At 44.2% G+C, this 16,834-nt stretch overlaps 1 protein-coding gene across 3 annotated transcripts in view; it reads right to left on the reverse strand.

The window, feature by feature from the left end:
* Positions 1-16,834, reverse strand: part of LOC143981934 (uncharacterized) — a 64,262-nt gene that overhangs the window by 15,717 nt on the left and 31,711 nt on the right. For all 3 annotated transcript variants that reach the window (XR_013274383.1, XM_077480189.1, XM_077480190.1), the window contains exons 6-9: positions 14,444-14,519; positions 11,655-11,773; positions 2,963-3,064; positions 2,556-2,782 (exon numbers count right to left, since the gene is read on the reverse strand). Coding sequence is in view for 2 of the 3 variants with exons in the window: in XM_077480189.1 (XP_077336315.1) it covers positions 2,556-2,782; positions 2,963-3,064; positions 11,655-11,773; positions 14,444-14,519 (524 nt within the window). In the remaining variant the exon portion in view is untranslated. The remainder of the gene's footprint in view (positions 1-2,555; positions 2,783-2,962; positions 3,065-11,654; positions 11,774-14,443; positions 14,520-16,834) is intronic.

Below are 16,834 nucleotides of genomic sequence, written 5' to 3' on the forward strand. Positions count from 1 at the left end.
TTACCACGTGATCAGCCGTGTCCAATCACGGCTGATCACAGTGTAAATGGGAAGAGCCGGTGATCGGCTTTTCCTCACTCGCGTCTGTCAGACGCGACTAGAGGAGAGCCGATCGGCTACTCCTCTGACAGGGGGGGATCTGTGCTTATCGATTATCAGCACAGCCCCCCCGAGGATGCCCACACTGGACCACCAGGGACGCCACCAGACCACCAGGGAAAAGGTAATCCTCCCTAGACCACCAGGGATGCCAGTCAGCACAATGGATGCCAATCAGTGCCCATAATGGATGCCAATCAGTGCCCACAATGGGCATCACTGATTGGCATGCATTGTTTGGCACTGATTGGCATCCATTAGTACAGTATAACACCAATGCCGCCTATGAGTGCCCACCTGTGCCGCCTATGAGTGCCCACCTGTGCCGCCTATGAGTGCCCACCCGTGCCCATCTGTGCCGCCTATCCATGCCCATCTGTGCCGCCTATCCATGCCCATCTGTGCCGCCCATCCATGCCAGCTATCAGTGCCAATTTGTGCCACCTATCAGTGTCGCCCATCAGTGCCGCCCATCAGTGCCGCCCATCAGTGCCGCCCATCAATGTCACCTCATCAGTGCCACATCATTGGTGCCACATCAGTGAAGGAGAAAACGTACTTATTTACAAAGTTTTGAAACTGAAAACAAAAAAACTTTTTTTTTTTCAAAATTATCGGTATTTTTTTATTTGTAGCGCAAAAAATAAAAACCGTAGAGGTGATCAAATACCACCAAAAGAAAGCTCTATTTGTGGGGAAAAAAATGATAAAAATTTCATTTGGGTACAGTGTAGCATGACCACGCAATTGTCATTCAAAGTGCGACAGCGCTGAAAGCTCAAAATTGGTCTGGGCAGGAAGGTGTTTAAGTGCCCTGTATTGAAGTGGTTAATAACGATTAATAATTGTACAGGGGCAAAATTCTCTCTCTCTCTCTCTCTCTCTCTGCTGTCCATGCCTCTCAATACAAGAAAGGACTTTACAGCTTTCATTAAAAAATTAATTTTAGCGACAGAGTTACTTTAAAATCGATGATAATAGATGACTGGCTTCTCTGGGCTGCTGTTGGAGCTTTCCATCAGTATTTAGAAGACCAGAAAATAAACGTGATTTGATCCTTGATTGTATATGCTAGTCTAAAGGTGCATCAGTTGGCTCTGAACTTCCAGCACTGCAATGCTTAACAGCTTCAGGTCTTCATTGCAGGACAGTAGTACTGCTGTTCCTCCTCCTCCTCCTGATAAAAAATTCTCTTATTAATTTAACTGCAATCTGTAAATGGAGATGATAATTCTGACTCTCCCTTATTCACAGATCATGTTACAAGCAATCTAATCATTAAGGAACGAATTTGACTAACGCCAATTATTATTTTTTATTGTGGTTAAAGTTCAGATTTAATTATTTGTTACCCAGAAGATTTTGCAGTTTTTTTAGCCACTTGCCGACCACGCTATAGCTGAATGACAGCTACAGCGTGGACAGCTAGCGCTGGAGGGCCCTCATATAACGGCCCTCCCGTGATTGTGCCCAGTGAGAGGCTCAGGCAGCTCACTCTGTGATCACAGTATCTGGAGGACACTGATGATGACAGATTGAGGTAAAGAGCCAATCAGCGGCTCTTTACCACGTGTTTAGCTGTGTATGATTACAGATTTTCACCAATGTGAATAGAAGCCGATTATCGGCACTCCTTTTCTCATGCTGAGAGCATGAGGAGAGGAGAAGAGAGCAGATAACCGGCTTCTCTAAAAGGAGCATCTACACTGATAATCAGGGCACTGATTGTCAGTGTCCTGATAATCAGTGCAGCCCAAACAGTGCTGCCAATGTGTGCCCACAAGTGCATCCTCATCAGCCCATAAGTGCCACCTATCAGTGCCCATCAATGCCCATGAGTGAAGAAGAAAAAATTACCTGTTTACAAAACTGTATAATAAAATATGAAAACTGTTTTTTGCTTTTTGTTTTTTTCAACATTTTCAGTCTTTATTCGTTTATTTAGCAAAAAATGTAAAACCCGTGGCGATTTAATACCAGCAAAAGAAAGCTCTATTTGTGTGAAAAAAAAAAAAAAAAGTCATAGGGGTAAAATGTTGCATGACCACACAATTGTCATTCAACGTGCGATAATTGGCCTTGTCACGAAGGGGGTAAAACAGCCCAGTAGGCAATTGGTTTAATATACTAGAACCATTGGTTAAAGAATACAAATAAACTTTAATTACTTTCCGTCTGCCCATAGCAGTTGCACTTTAACTACCTGTACATCACAGCATTCCTTCTGGGTTTGGACTCAGCGCAAATTTGGCAGCTGATTTCAGCCAATAATTTTGTCTGAAGTCAGCTAATCGGCTGTGGCCAATCAAAAACACAGTTCTGGTCTGGGAAGGGGGTAAAACCTTCCTGAGGTCAAGTGGTTAAGAGAAAATAAGCAGAAATTGAGAGTTATCAGAGTATTCAGGGCTGCGGTGTACTGTGCATTTATTTGGAGGTTAATATAGAGATAGGTCTACCTTTTTGTGTCCTGTCCTGTTACACTGGCTGCTTCTTCTCGTCTCCTAGTGACTTCTTTCTTGGCAGCGAGTAGTTGAGTTTTCTCCTGCTGATGTACACTCTGAATGGTCAAATGGTTTAATTGCTTGAAAACATCTTCGGGTGTCAGACCCCGGACACTGGCAGCATCCCCTGTCCAGCTCAGGAAGGCTCTTCCTAGCCGCAAAGTCTTTTTAAAGGCCAATTTCTACAAATCAGATTAACAACAGTCAAGTCATAAAGGCCTGTGCATACCTATATGTTATAGTGCTTAACATGACAAAAAAAATAAAAAATACATCCACACACAGAAATTACATAAATCATTAAAAGCGCATTGAGGCATGTTACAAACACATGAAAATGAATAGGTGTAAAATATTATTACCATTCTTTGAATATCCTCTTCAATCTTATCCTTCCTGCCATTGACCAGTTTCTTGTCTTGCGTTATTACTGCAAGATCCTTTTGTAAACAAAGTAATTCTGCCTAGAAAATAAGTCAAGCTCAACAGTCAATTAAACATATTTCAACATTCTCTTAACTAGTCCACAGTATATCTGTATAACCACTTCAGCTCCAATTCAGAATTGACCCCGTAATGATCAGGCCATTTTTTGCTATTCAGCACTGTGCTACTTTAAGTGGCGATTGGGTACAGCATTGCATGACCGTGCAAAATAAATTTATATAAATTTCTTTCACACACATAAGAGCTTTCTTTTGATGGTATTTGATCGCCACTGTTTTTTTTTTTGTGATATAAACAAACAAAAAAGTCCGACATTTTCGAAAAAAAAAAAAAAAAACAATATTTTCTATTATAAAAAATATCCAATAAAAATCTAAATTTCAACATACATTTAGGCCGAAATGTATTCTGCTACATGTCTTTGGTGTAGAAAAAAAATAAATAAAAATACATCGAAATAACTGCATATTATTTAGTCTGTAGGAAAGTTAGGGTCCACAAAATATGAGAATAATCAATATATAAATAAAAGGATTTTTAAAACAGCTTACCTGTAAAATCCTTTTCTTTGATGTACATCAGGGGACACAAAGCTGTAGTACTTACTACATGGGTTATATCGACTTATCAGGTGCTGGATACTGGCACGCCACTTAAGGCGCAAACTTCCCCCATGTAACCCCTCCCACTACTGGGAGTCTTCAGTTTTGTAGCCAAGCAATATAAGTGTATAAGAAGGGAGGTCCCTCTGTGTCCCATGATGTACATCAAAGAAAAGGATTTTACAGGTAAGCTGTTTTACAAATCCTATTTTCTTTTCTTACATCAGGGGACACAGAGCCGTAGTACTTACTACATGGGATGTCCCATAGCAATAGCAACTGTGGGGGGGGGGGGACACAACAAAAAATGGAAGTCAGAGGACTTATACTGTAGCCTGCAATACGCTGCGCCCAAAGGCAGAATCCTCCTGACCCTTAACATCGATTTGATAAAATCTGGTAAATGTATGAACTGAAGACCATGTCGCGGCTTTACAGATCTGAGCCGCAGAGGCCTGATGATGCACCGCCAAGGAGGTACTGATCGCCCTGGTAGAGTGTGCCTTAATATGAAAAGGAGGAATCTTCCTCTTTAAACCATAAGCCTGCACAATAACTTATACCGAATCCACTTGGCAATAGTGGATCTAGATGCTTAAATAAAAAACAAACAAAAATATCGCGCTTGGGGCGAAACCTAAGAGCTGCAACTAAAAACCATCAAATATCAAATTATGAATCGGATCAAAAAAGTTATACATAAAGTTGCGCTAAATATGCGTGAAATCTATAGTGAAAAAAGTAATAAAACCCAGTATAGATTATATAGAAAAAGCGAATAAATCAAAAAAAAAAAAAAAAACACTGTATAAGAAATTCAATCAAAAAAAGTTATACATAAAGTTGCGCTGAATATGCGTGAAAACTGAGGTGAGAAGAGTAATAAAACTCAGTATAAATTGTATAGAAAGAGCAAAAAAAACAAACAAACAACAAAAAAAATAATAATAATAATTAAACAAGCACCATATACAAAATTCAATCAAAAAAAGAAAGTCCTTATAATTAAGAAATTCTGATTCCAACTAAAAAGTAATGAACAGGGAGATCAGTCCTTTTCACAAATTCGATGAGACCTTCCTGGCTTTGCCACTATCGCTTCCAGACCGGAAAAAAAGGTTTGACTCTTACCAAGTGAGTACGTGCAGATCATTCGGTCATGACCTAAAAAGTCTGTTCAGGAAGTAAGGTAATGGAGCAGTGTTTTTAAACATCCAAGAGAGGTCACATTTATAGTAAACTATGCTTATGTGGATAATCTACTTCAGACCCAGACCCCCGGCTTTGCAGAATTCTAATAACCCCCAGTTTTTTCCCAATGGCTGGTGGAAGCCAAAAAGCAGATAATGATCTGTGTGGGTTTGCGCATTGAAAAAACCTTTGTATTCTACGATTCATTCGAGGACTCTAGGAATTCAGAGTGATCGGACGGCCATCTTGTCTCTTCCCCGTGGTGACCAAGAGGAAAAGCAGGATGCTCGACGAGTTCCGGAACTCTTCGACTGGGGCCAGTAACCTTCAAATGATCCGCACGTACTCACTTGTACTTCAGTAATGTGTGGGGACGGAATACGAACAAACGAACCCTACAGAGGGCTGTCTGCCAGCGCGAACGACTCAGTTGATTTGGAGTCCATCCATTGCGGTAAGAGTCAAACCTTTTTTTCTGGTCTGGAAGCGATAGTGGCAAAGCCAGGAAGGTCTCATCGGATCTAGATGCTGCCTGTCCTCTCTTTGAACCATCCGGCAGAATAAACAAAATATATGTCTAACGAACCTGAGAGGTCGCCCTTAAAATACACTGACCGCCCCTACTACATCAAGGGAATGTAGCAACCTCTCTTCCCTAGATTGAGGCTCTGGGAAGAATGAAGGAAGATCAATATCTTGGTTTACGTGAAACCCTGTCACTACCTTTGGCAAGAATACAGGATGAGGGCGTAAAACCACTTTATCCTTATGCATAATCAGATATGGCTCCCTACAACATAGAGCCGCTAGTTCAGAAACTCTTCTGACAGAAGAAATGGCAACCAGAAATACTGTCTGTCTTTCTGGTCAACAGAACCAAGGGAATCTCCGTAAAGGTTCAAAAGGCTGCTTTTGTAAAGCTGACAGGACCAAGTTCAAATTCCAGGGATTTAGGGGTGTCTTGATTGGAGGACTGATCCGTGTTACCCCCTGCACAAAGCTACGCACTAAAGAGTGAGAAGCTAAAGGCTGCTGAAAGAACACTGACAAGGCCAAGATCTGGCCCTTGATGGTATTCAAGGCCAGATTCATCTCTAATCCCATCTGTAGGAATTCAAGAATTCTACCTATAGCATATTTCCTGGGGTGCCAACCCCTGGAACCGCACCAGGCAACATATGCCTTCCAGACTCTATAGTAGATGATCCTGGAAGCTGGCTTCCTGGCATTAATCAAGGTAGATATGACTGAAGGAGATAACCCACGACCCCTTAGGATGTGTGTCTCAATAGCCAGACGGTCAAATTTAGCGCCTGTAATGTAGGATGGAATACCGGGCCCTGCGAAAGAAGGTCCGGCCGTAATGGCAGAGTCCAGGGAACTCCTACTGCCATCCTTATGATCTTGGCGAACCACGGCCTTCTGGGCCACAAGAATCACCTCCCTTTGCTCCTGTCTGATCCTGCGAAGAAAACGCGGAAGTAGCAGAACTGGAGGAAATGCATAGATCAGAGAAAACTGATCCCATTGGAAGACTAATGAGTCTGTTCCGCAAGCTAGCGGATCCCTTGTCCTTGATACAAAGTTGTCGACTTTGTTGTTGAATCTGGATGCGAACAGATCCACGCCCGGAGTACCCCATCTCTGACATATTGAAAGAAAGATGTCGGGGTGAAGAGACCACTCTCCTAGAAGCAGTTGTTGGCGGCTCAAGTAGTCCGCCTGCAAATTCTCTATCCCGGGAATGAACACTGCTGATAGGCAAGGAACGTTGTGTTCTGCCCAAGACAAAACGTGATTCACCTCTCTCTGGGCTGCACGACTCCTCATGCCCCCCTGGGGATTGATGTAAGCCACATCCGTGGCGTTGTCGGACTGAATCCTGACAGGACAGCCCTTTAGTCTGCCAGTCCAGGCTCTTAAGGCGAGATGGATTGCCCGAATTTCTAAAATATCGATAGGCAAGGTCCTTTCCAACCTGGACCACCTTCCCTGGACAGAATCCTTCTCCAGGACTGCTCCCCAGCCTGAAAGACTGGCATCTGTGGTTACTACCTTCCAGATAGAAGGCAGAAATGTCCTTCCCTTTTGAAGGTTGCTGGACATCAGCCACCAATTTAGACTCTGACGTATTTCGGGAGCAAGCTGAATCTGAAAATCTAAGGCCTGAACCCTTTTGTTCCGGGCTGACAGGATTGCGCTTTGTAGCAATCTTGAATGAAACTGTGCGTAAGGGACGGCCTCGAAGGAGGCCACCATCTTCCCCAATAATCTCATGCACAACCCAATTGAAGGCTTTTTCTTTGCCTTGATGAGGTGAATTAGTTCTACAATGGAACTGATTCTCCTTGGAGGTAGAAATACCTTTCCCTGCCTGGTATCTATGATTAGTCCCAGGTACTTTACTCTCCTTGATGGCCTCAAGGACGACTTTTCTAGGTTGAGAACCCAGCCTAGAAATTCCAGGTCGTTTACCGTTGTCACCAGACCGTCGTCTAACCCAGAAACCGAATGATCTACTAAGAGTAGGTCGTCCAAATAGGCAAGGACCATTATGCCCCGAGCCTGCTTAACCAGATGCTCCCACTCTGCGTACATAAGCTCTCTTAGCCACACATGGATAGGAAAGGCATCTCCAGCCGGAGGTTTTAATGATCCTAACTTAGAGATGGGATCATCAGAAGCCTGCGCTGCAAGTAGCAAAAAGGTTGACCGAACCAACCCAGTGAGAGCGTGCACAAGCAAGCTCTCTTGCGGTGATACTCCTTCCACGTTAGGATCCTCAGAAGAGGATAAGCTAGTATCTTCCATATCTTTAGGAAGATCTGCCTGATCCCCGGCATCCTGAACCTCCAGAGGAGGATCTTGAGCAAATGAAGGGGGTCTACTGCATTTAACCACGCTCTGAAGGGATAAAATCGCATCAAGCTTCTTCTCTAAGCCAACAATGGTAGAGGACAACACTTCACATTGACATACTCAGGGGCTGAAGCGCCTTGAGCGACTGCAATAACAGCTTCCCCCGATGGGTCAATCTGACCGGCCGCAACACTCTCCGAAGATGAAGACATTCTTTTGGACAGGGTCTTAGTTTGTTGAGACCCCCTAGAACCCTTAGAGGAGTTCCTGGCCCCCTTTCCACTCATAGCTTACAGTACAACGCAGAGGCTCTACCAGCAAAATAATGCAACACTTGCTAGGCTATAGTACAGTACAATAACTGCTATTAGTCCTAGCTATACAGTACAATGTTGTCAATCAAAAGGGAGATGTCTGTGTCACCAAACCTGACCAGCAACCACTCTGCTCTGTCCCTCCACTGCCAGAATGCAGCTCTGCCTGTGTAGCTTAAAATACTTCCTCCACGTGTGGCCGGCGTCTGACGCCGTTTAGCCACGCCCCCCCTTCCAACTAGGGAGGCGTAAGAGTGCCAGCAACATGGCGGTCGGCGGCAGAGGGGGGCTAAAACGACCGAGATTTGCCCCAAAAACAAACGTGTTTTTTTTTTTAAAGAAAAAAAATAGGCAGCGGGCTGGCATTCAAAGCAACAAAAATCGCTACTCTGGGGGCCCAGGAAGTGATCAGACCCCCTTTCATACCGGAGGGCCTGAGCTGGCTTGAGGAGAGAGAAAGCTTCTGCTGTTTCCAGTGTCACAATGGTGAGTGCTCAATACAACCTCCAGTGGTGACACATAAGACATGACATGACAACAAAAAATACATGGAAGGAGAGATACCTTGCAGAAAATCTCCCCTACCTTTCCTCGCTGCAGGGTTTAAAAACCCAATCTTCGCCCTTCACCTTAGGCTCCGAGACCTTGAAAGTAAACCTTCAGGAACAGGGGTACACTCAGGTAATCCCGCAATCCTGGACCTGCGAGAAGACCCTGCCAGTTAACTTTTATTGGCCTTACTACCAAAAAGTACTTGATCCCAGGGCCCAGCTTAAAATCTTTCTCAAGCAAAACTTTGTGTCTTCGGATGACGAGGCCCGGGTACCGTTCATTTAGTCCATTACGGAGACATCAGAACGGATCCGGCCAGGATGGCTGGCTCGCATCAAAGGATTACTGCCCGCGGAGCTCAGTACACACATCCTTACACATGCCCAACACCTTACACACTTGCAAAAAAACTGAGGACTCCCAGTAGTGGGAGGGGTTATATTGGGGAAGTTCACGCCTTAAAGGGGCGTGCCAGTGTCCAGCACCCGATAAGCCGATATCACCCATGTAGTAAGTACTACGGCTCTGTGTCCCCTGATGCAAGAAAATGTATAGTTTAAATGTGTCCCGCCGAGCTCGCAAGCAAACACGAGTAGTGCCCGCATATGAAAAGCGGTGTTCAAACCACACGTGAGGTATCACCACGATCGTTAGCGCAAGAGCAATAATTCTAGCCTGAGACCTCTTCTATAACTCAAAACATGCAACCTGTAGAATTTTTTAAATGTCGCCTATGGAGATTAAGGGTAAAATTTTGTTGCCATTCCACAAGCGGACGCAACTTTGAAGCGTGACAAGTTGGGTATCAATTTACTCGGCATAGCATCCTCTTTCACAATCTGTTGTCTTATTTTTTAAATTCGAAAACCTTAATTTTTTCCAAAAAAAGGTTGCTTGTAAGATCTCTGCGCAAACGGTGTGACAAAAACTATTGCAATGACTGCCATTTTATTCTCTAGGGCAGTAGTCATCAACCCTGTCCTGAGAGCCTACTAACAGGCCAGGTTTGCAAGATAGCTGAAATACATCACAGGTGATATAATTTGCTGCTCAGTGATTGCAGTATTCTAGTCTGCATCTCCCCAATACATAAAACCTAGCCTGTTAGTGGGCCCTGAGGGTTGATGACCACTGCTCTAGGGTGTTAGTGAAGGAAGAGGACTTCAATGGCAACCTGTGATTCTCTGGTGAACTCCATGCCCAAGAGGGTTAAGGCAGTGAGGGAAAATAATGGTGATCACACAAAATATTGACACTTTAGGACAAATTTGGGCATTTTTACTTACTTTTGTAGCCAGCGGTTTAGACATTAATGGCTGTGTGTGGAGTTATTTTGAGGGGACAGCAAATTTGCTGAGAGAGTTGCTGTTTGGAGGCACAGCCACCATGCCACTTCTGGAAGCTGCTGTTGCTTATGTTCCAGCCTGAAGCCTTAGAGCTGTACTTCCATTAAGAACTTAGCTTCAACTAGCCATATGCCTGCTGAGCTCTGCAGCCTCACAGTGATCCTATGTTTTTTTTACCACCTTTGCACACATGCACCACCTCCATCTTGGCAACAAACAAATTAAGGATCGGTGACAAAGCGTCACGGGCACTGCACTGTCTGTAGGCGAACTGGTTGCAATTGCCTGGTTTTTGTGGGAAGAAACACCAGCTTCTGAAGCCATGCTGACCCTACCCTGTCTGCCACCTGTTGGGGACTTAGGACAGTGATGCTTCCACCATCCTAACTGCTGCTGAGGGGCTCCTCCCGCAGGACTCACCACCCTGACCCAGTTCTGCGCCATCCAGCTAGGTGTGCCTGTGTCAGCTCCCAGATACACAAGAGACCAAACCGCGCTGTGCTGAGCTCTCTGAATAGCACTGAAGCTGAAAAACGTGTTCACGCTTCAACAAAATGCCTGCCGAGCGTCCTGTATAAAGGACATAATCACAGGGAAAATGGCCGCCGGACTACAGGAAAATGGAGACAGAGCATGTTGCTCCCTGGTCACACCAAAAATGTAAACATTACATTAAGCACTGTATGCACCTCAGGGGAGAGACCTACACACATCCAGGTCACAGCCCCTGTCTATGGCACAAACACTACTCAGCAGCCCATGCAGCATCCCCCACAGGGAAGGGGGGGTGAGAGGGAGAGAAGAGAGGGAGGTGAGGGACCCCCCAAATCGCCCTCCCAGGGAATGCCCCACTGCTCAGCCCCACCGAGGCAGGGAGAGCTGTACTTGCCAATCCTAAAGAGCTGGGAGACATTCCATCAGAGACCCACTCTCTGATCAGTACTGGGGGTGGCTGCAGGCCTGGCACACTGTGACGCAGACAGCAGTAGCCGGTCATATGTGTTCCCCAGGACATTAAGCCCACCGGCCGCCCCTGGAGCTGGGGGCATGTCGTGGCCGACACAGCATGGAGCTCTGGTCTGCACACGCTCGCTGGCCAGGCTGGGGAGACTACAAGGATAAGGGTATCCAGCCTGTCACTCAGCCGGCTGTTGATAGCAGATCCCAGGATCTTTAATCTTGCGCAAAAGGCAAACCTTCTGCAGAAAAATCCACGGACTGATGGGCCCGCAGGGTTCCTAGGTCATTCTCCTTCAGTAGGCAGAAAGAAAAAAAAAACTGAGGCTGCAGTAGCAGGCTGAGGGGTTGTTACCCAAGGGACCGCCCATTGGGCGGAACTAGAAAGTTCTAGTTTTATTATAACATTTTAACATGTTCTACCTAGTCCTCTCCTGAAGGTGGCGTAACAACCCGATGGTCTAAGAAAGGAGCTGTGTCAGTCGGTGAACGTAAGAGAAAGCACATTTTCTCAGTTTAAATCATACAATAGGTTTTCTTTTGTTCTATTGTGAATAAAATATGGATCTTGTAACCCATTGCATTCTGTTTTCTGCAGATTTTACACAGCATCCCAACTTTTTTGGAACTGGGATTGTCTATACAATCTTCAGGCCTCAAATTAGTTTTTAAGCATGTGTGCAAAAAAAATAAATAAATAAAAAAAATTAAATAATAAATAAAATAAAATAAAAACAGCCCTGGCAGCAAAAAGGTTAAAATGTGTGTTTGTGGTAGTCCGATTACCTTCAGTACTTTAACCTTCTCTTGAGCTTTCATGTATGTCAGGAACTCCAGGTCTTCACTGCGACACTCATAGCCAGGCATCTTTTCCAATACTCCTGAAATACGCATTTGATTCAACCCTGCACCAAAATATAATTAAAACTGCTTCAAATTCATCTAAAATGCATATACACAAGTATGCTCCTGTTTTCACAAAAAGAGGTTGCTTAAAACATTAGGCTCACACTACAAGGCAAATGTCAGTAACCAAAAGAAACCAAGCTGTTTTTTTTTCAGTAATGATGCATATAAACTGAAATGCAATTCACTACAATGGGTACCCACACTTTCCACTTCTGCCTTGTACTTTGTACTACATAGTAACAAAAGTCTTACATTTTAAGTAAATTCTCATTAAAAAATTGAGAAAATCTGCTTAATGTAGTTACCTTTGTGATTTTCCTGTACATAAAGTAGGTTACAAATGAAATACAAAAGCTGACTGCACGTTAGGCTGGAAACAGACATCTTTCAGGCAATTGGTATTGGAAGCCTTAGTCTGTTGTATGCAGAACAGGTTTTATAGAAAACAAAAGTGGTCATCTGCCTCTACCGCAGTTTCTAGTTTTAGATCTGAAATGATACTTTAAGCACCAACTTGAAAATCTGACTGTGCTGCTGTTGGGGATATTCTTTGTTATTCATGGCACTATTTGGAAATGCCACTACTTTCCAGTGCTAACTAAACTGCATTTACCAAAAAAAAAAAAAAAACACATGGCAGGAGTTCTGGTGATGGCAGTCTAAGGAGCGAGGCAAGTGAGGAGTTATATCCACCAAGAAGATTGTGGAGCCCTCTTTGCATAGAGCCCCTTTTTGACTTTGTACAATAGCTTACAAGAGGACAGTCACCTCTGAATTAAATGAGCCCAAGTGATATTACTTTATCATAGGTCCCATGGTCACAAGTCACCAGGATTCATTTATAGTGTTGTCTTATGGTACTGTATATGGTGATTTAGAACAATGATTCTTAACCCTGTCCTCCAGTACCCACCAACAGGCCATGTTTGCAGGTTTTCCCTTATCTTGCACGGGTGCTTTAATTCATAGTCAATGCTTTGGTATTTTGGACAGCTAATTTATCTAAGAAATTCCCAAAATATAGCCTTTTTGGGGTACTTGAGGACAGGGTTGAGAACTATCAATCATTGCCAGTGAGCCAATGAGGGGAGGGAGAGAGAGGAAGAGAGAGATGCTCAAGGGGGGGGGGGGGGGGGGGGGGGAGTAGCCAGGAGCTCTGGGGGGGACCTTAAAAGAAGAGGATCGGAGCTGTTCTGTGCAAAACTACTGTACGGAGCAGGTAAACTATGACATGTTCATTAAATTTAAAAATAAAATTAAGCTTTAATACTGTATGAGCTACGTAGGCTGTTTAAAACATATATAACTGGTTGGATCTGTGGGCTGCCATGTTTGTCATCTTACTATTCTTTGAATTCAAAGAAAATGTCCTGATGAAGCATCTTTGAGAAATGTTAACCTTTTGGTTTGCTACCATTGACGTTATGTACAGTGATTTATACTCTTTTGAGCAGTGAAGATACAGTATAACATTAATAGGGAATATCATCCCTTGTGTTTTTTTATTAAGTTGTAAATAAAATATATTGAAATTAATGTCTTAAAACTGAATGACTAGGTATTAGAAAGATGCTAGATTACATCCGTTCATTTTTATTTTAATATACCGTATATACTCGAGTATAAGCCGAGATTTTCAGCCTCTTTTTTGAGGCTGAAAGTGCCCCCCTCGGCTTATACTCGAGTCATCGCTGTCTGCCCGCTCGATCAGCGTGTCGAGCAGACAGACAGCGGCCATTCTATTCAAAAGCCGCGCCTCCGGCTCCGCCTTCGCCTGTGATAGGCGGAACACTGAATTTCCCAGCAGCCTGTGTTCCGCCTATCACGGACATCGTATCATCCTCGTACTACGGACGAGGATGATACGACGTCTGTGATAGGCGGAACACAGGCTGCTGGGAAATTCAGTGTTCCGCCTATCACAGGCGAAGGCGGCGGCGCAGCTTTTGAACTTTACAATGGCCGCCGACGAAGAGGGCACGGGACGGCACGGCACGGGACGGGACGGGACGGGGGCAAGGCAAGGCACGACACGGGACGGATGCAAGGAGGCAAGGCACGGCACGGGACGGAGGCAAGGAGGCAAGGCACGGGACGGAGGCTCGGGACAAAGGTAGGCTGGACACACACACACACACACACACACACACACACACACACACACACACACACACACACACACATGGATGGAGACACACACAGGGATGGATGGATGGATGGATGGAGACACACACACACAGGGATGGATGGATGGATGGATGGATGGAGACACACACACACAGGGATGGATGGATGGATGGATGGAGACACACACACACAGGGATGGATGGATGGATGGACACACACACACACAGGGATGGATGGACGGACACACAGGGATGGACGGACACACAGGGATGGACGGACACACAGGGATGGACGGACACACAGGGATGGACGGACACACACACAGGGATGGACAGGCATGTCTCACCCTCGGCTTATACACGAGTCAATAAGTTTGCCAGTTTTTTTGGGGGTAAATTGGGGGCCTCGGCTTATATTCGGGTCGGCCTATACTCGAGTATATACGGTAGTTCAAATTAAATATTATTTTAAAACTTTAAATAGAAAGCATAAATACATGAACATTTAGCTGGTCACTACTTTATTAAATAAATACTTGCCTTGAACAGGTAGTTCACTTATTCTCCTGATAGTGCGAGTCTGCTGGCTCGAGACCTTCACCTCTTCAGTAGTTTCCTAAAATTAAAAAGAGGGTAATATTTTGTTACATTTTACAACTTTTCATTTTCTGTACAAACTGAAGCCATGCATTCTGTATACAGCAATGTCTACTAAAAGAAAAAAGTTCTATAACTTAACTCCATGTGCTTCATATGCGAGATTTCTTGTCTAAAGCAGTGTTTCTCAACTCCAGGCCTCAAGGCACCCCAACAGGTCATGTTTTCAGGATTTCCATTATTTTGCAAAGGTGATCAGTTTCACCGCCTTAGTAATTACCACAGCCGTTTCATCTGAGGGAAATCCTGAAAACATGACCTGTTGGTGCGCCTTGAGGACTAGAGTGGAGAAACACCGGTCTAAAAGTACCATATCATACACACCCAGCCACTTCATCGAGTACCGTATTTAATCGGCGTATAACACGCACCGTTTCCCCCTTAAAATCAGGAGAAAATCCTGGGTGCGTGTTATATGCCAATCCCCACCGATCTCTCACCGATTGTGAGGAAAGGAGCGAGCAGAGCTGAGATACACAAAGCAGAGTGTACTTCGGCTAGACTCTGCTCCTCTCGCAGTCCTGCCCCTGACTGGGAGCAAAGCCGAGTCTATCCGGAGTACACTCGGCTTTGTGTATGTCGGCAGCGCTCGCTCCTCTCGAAATCAGTGGAAATAGGCGGGACTGTGAGCAGAGCCGAGTCTAGCCGAAGTACACTTGGCTTTGTGTATCTAGGCTCCGCCTGCTCCTCTCCACTCAGTCAGTCAGTGGATATCGGCGGCAATGCTACAAAAACACTAGCAGTGCTGCAAAGACACCGGGCAAGGCTTTTTTTCCTTAAACTTCCCTCCAAAAACTTGGGGTGCGTGTTATACACCAATAAATACCGTATGTGTCGCACGATCTGCATCAGTAACAAGGACATCCAAGGCCTTGTTCACACCATACATGCATAAAAAAATGATGGAAAACTGTGCAGATTTCACTTGCAGAGACACAAGTTTACATCAGTTCAGTTTTCATGTGCGTTTTAGTGAGTCTTTATGCACAATGACATCAGTTTTCATGCGCTGCTTTTTTTTTTTTTTTGAACAGATAGAGAAAATCGCTTTCTCTTCTGCCCTGTTCACAACACAATGTTGATGTCACGTCAGGTTTTTTTTTTTTTTTTTTTTTTAATCTCCCCCCCCCCCCCCCATTTGCGAATAATCATACCAACTGTTGTCACCCTCTCACCAAGCTGCTTGCCGATGATCTTGTAGCCCATTCCAGCCTTTGTATAGGTCTACAATCTTGTCCCTGACATCCTTGGACAGCTCTTTAATCTTGGCCATGGTGGAGAGATTGGAATCTAATTGATTGCTTCAGTGGACAGGTGTATTTTATACAAGTAACAAGCTAAAATTAGGAGCACTTGGTGCTCCTAATCTCAGCTTGTTACCTTTATAGAAGATACTTGGGAGCCAGAACTCTTGCTGATTGATAGGGGATCAAATACTTCTTTCACACATTAAAATGCAAATCAATTTATAACTTTTTTGAAATGCGTTTTTCTGGATATTTTTGTTGTTATTCTGTCCGCCTGTTAAAATAAACCTACCATTAAAATTATAGACTGATCATTTATTTGTCAGTGGACAAACATACGTGTGTGTGTGTGTAAGTTTGTATAATTTAAAAAAAAATTTGTGAGGCTGCAGAGCTCAGCAGGCATATAAAAACAATTAGCCACACCCTCACCACTTCCTGTCATCACCCAGCCGAGAGAGTTGCTGTTTTGAGCAGCAGCCATCTTGCCACTTCTGGAAGCTGCTGTTGCTCATGTTCCAGCCCGAAAGCTGTACTTCATCAAGAACTCTGCTTCAACTATATGCCTGTTGAGCTCTGCGGTCTCACAGTGATCCTATGGAGATCTATATGGGTTTATGACAAACTTGATCCACTTTTATTTAGCGAGTGCATTTTTGTCTTTTATACTTTTTTTAAATAAATCGTTACATCTAAATGGAGGCGCTCTTTTGTGCTTGTTTTTATTTGTGCATTAGGATCTCAAGACCTAATCTGAGAGGAGCTGCATCCACTTATGAGCCCCGCTAGATGACAGTTGGACTCCAGTCCGTGCAATAGATTATTAATTTTCTTTTGTAGGATTGGGTACAGTTTGAGACATGTTGCTGCCATCAATTTCAAAATGGCCATATTTTTTTTCTTCTTAACCACTTCCCACTTGACTTTCATTGGGAATATCTGAATGATGCCTGCAGCTACAGGCATCATTCAGATATCCTTGTTTTCAGCCGGCGATTCTGTGCACCATAAGAAAGATCATAGCAGT

The sequence above is a fragment of the Lithobates pipiens genome, unplaced genomic scaffold (assembly GCF_037356315.1).
Source record: "Lithobates pipiens isolate NorthernLeopardFrog02 unplaced genomic scaffold, aLitPip1_a1.2 Scaffold_16, whole genome shotgun sequence".
NCBI lineage: Eukaryota > Metazoa > Chordata > Amphibia > Anura > Ranidae > Lithobates > Lithobates pipiens.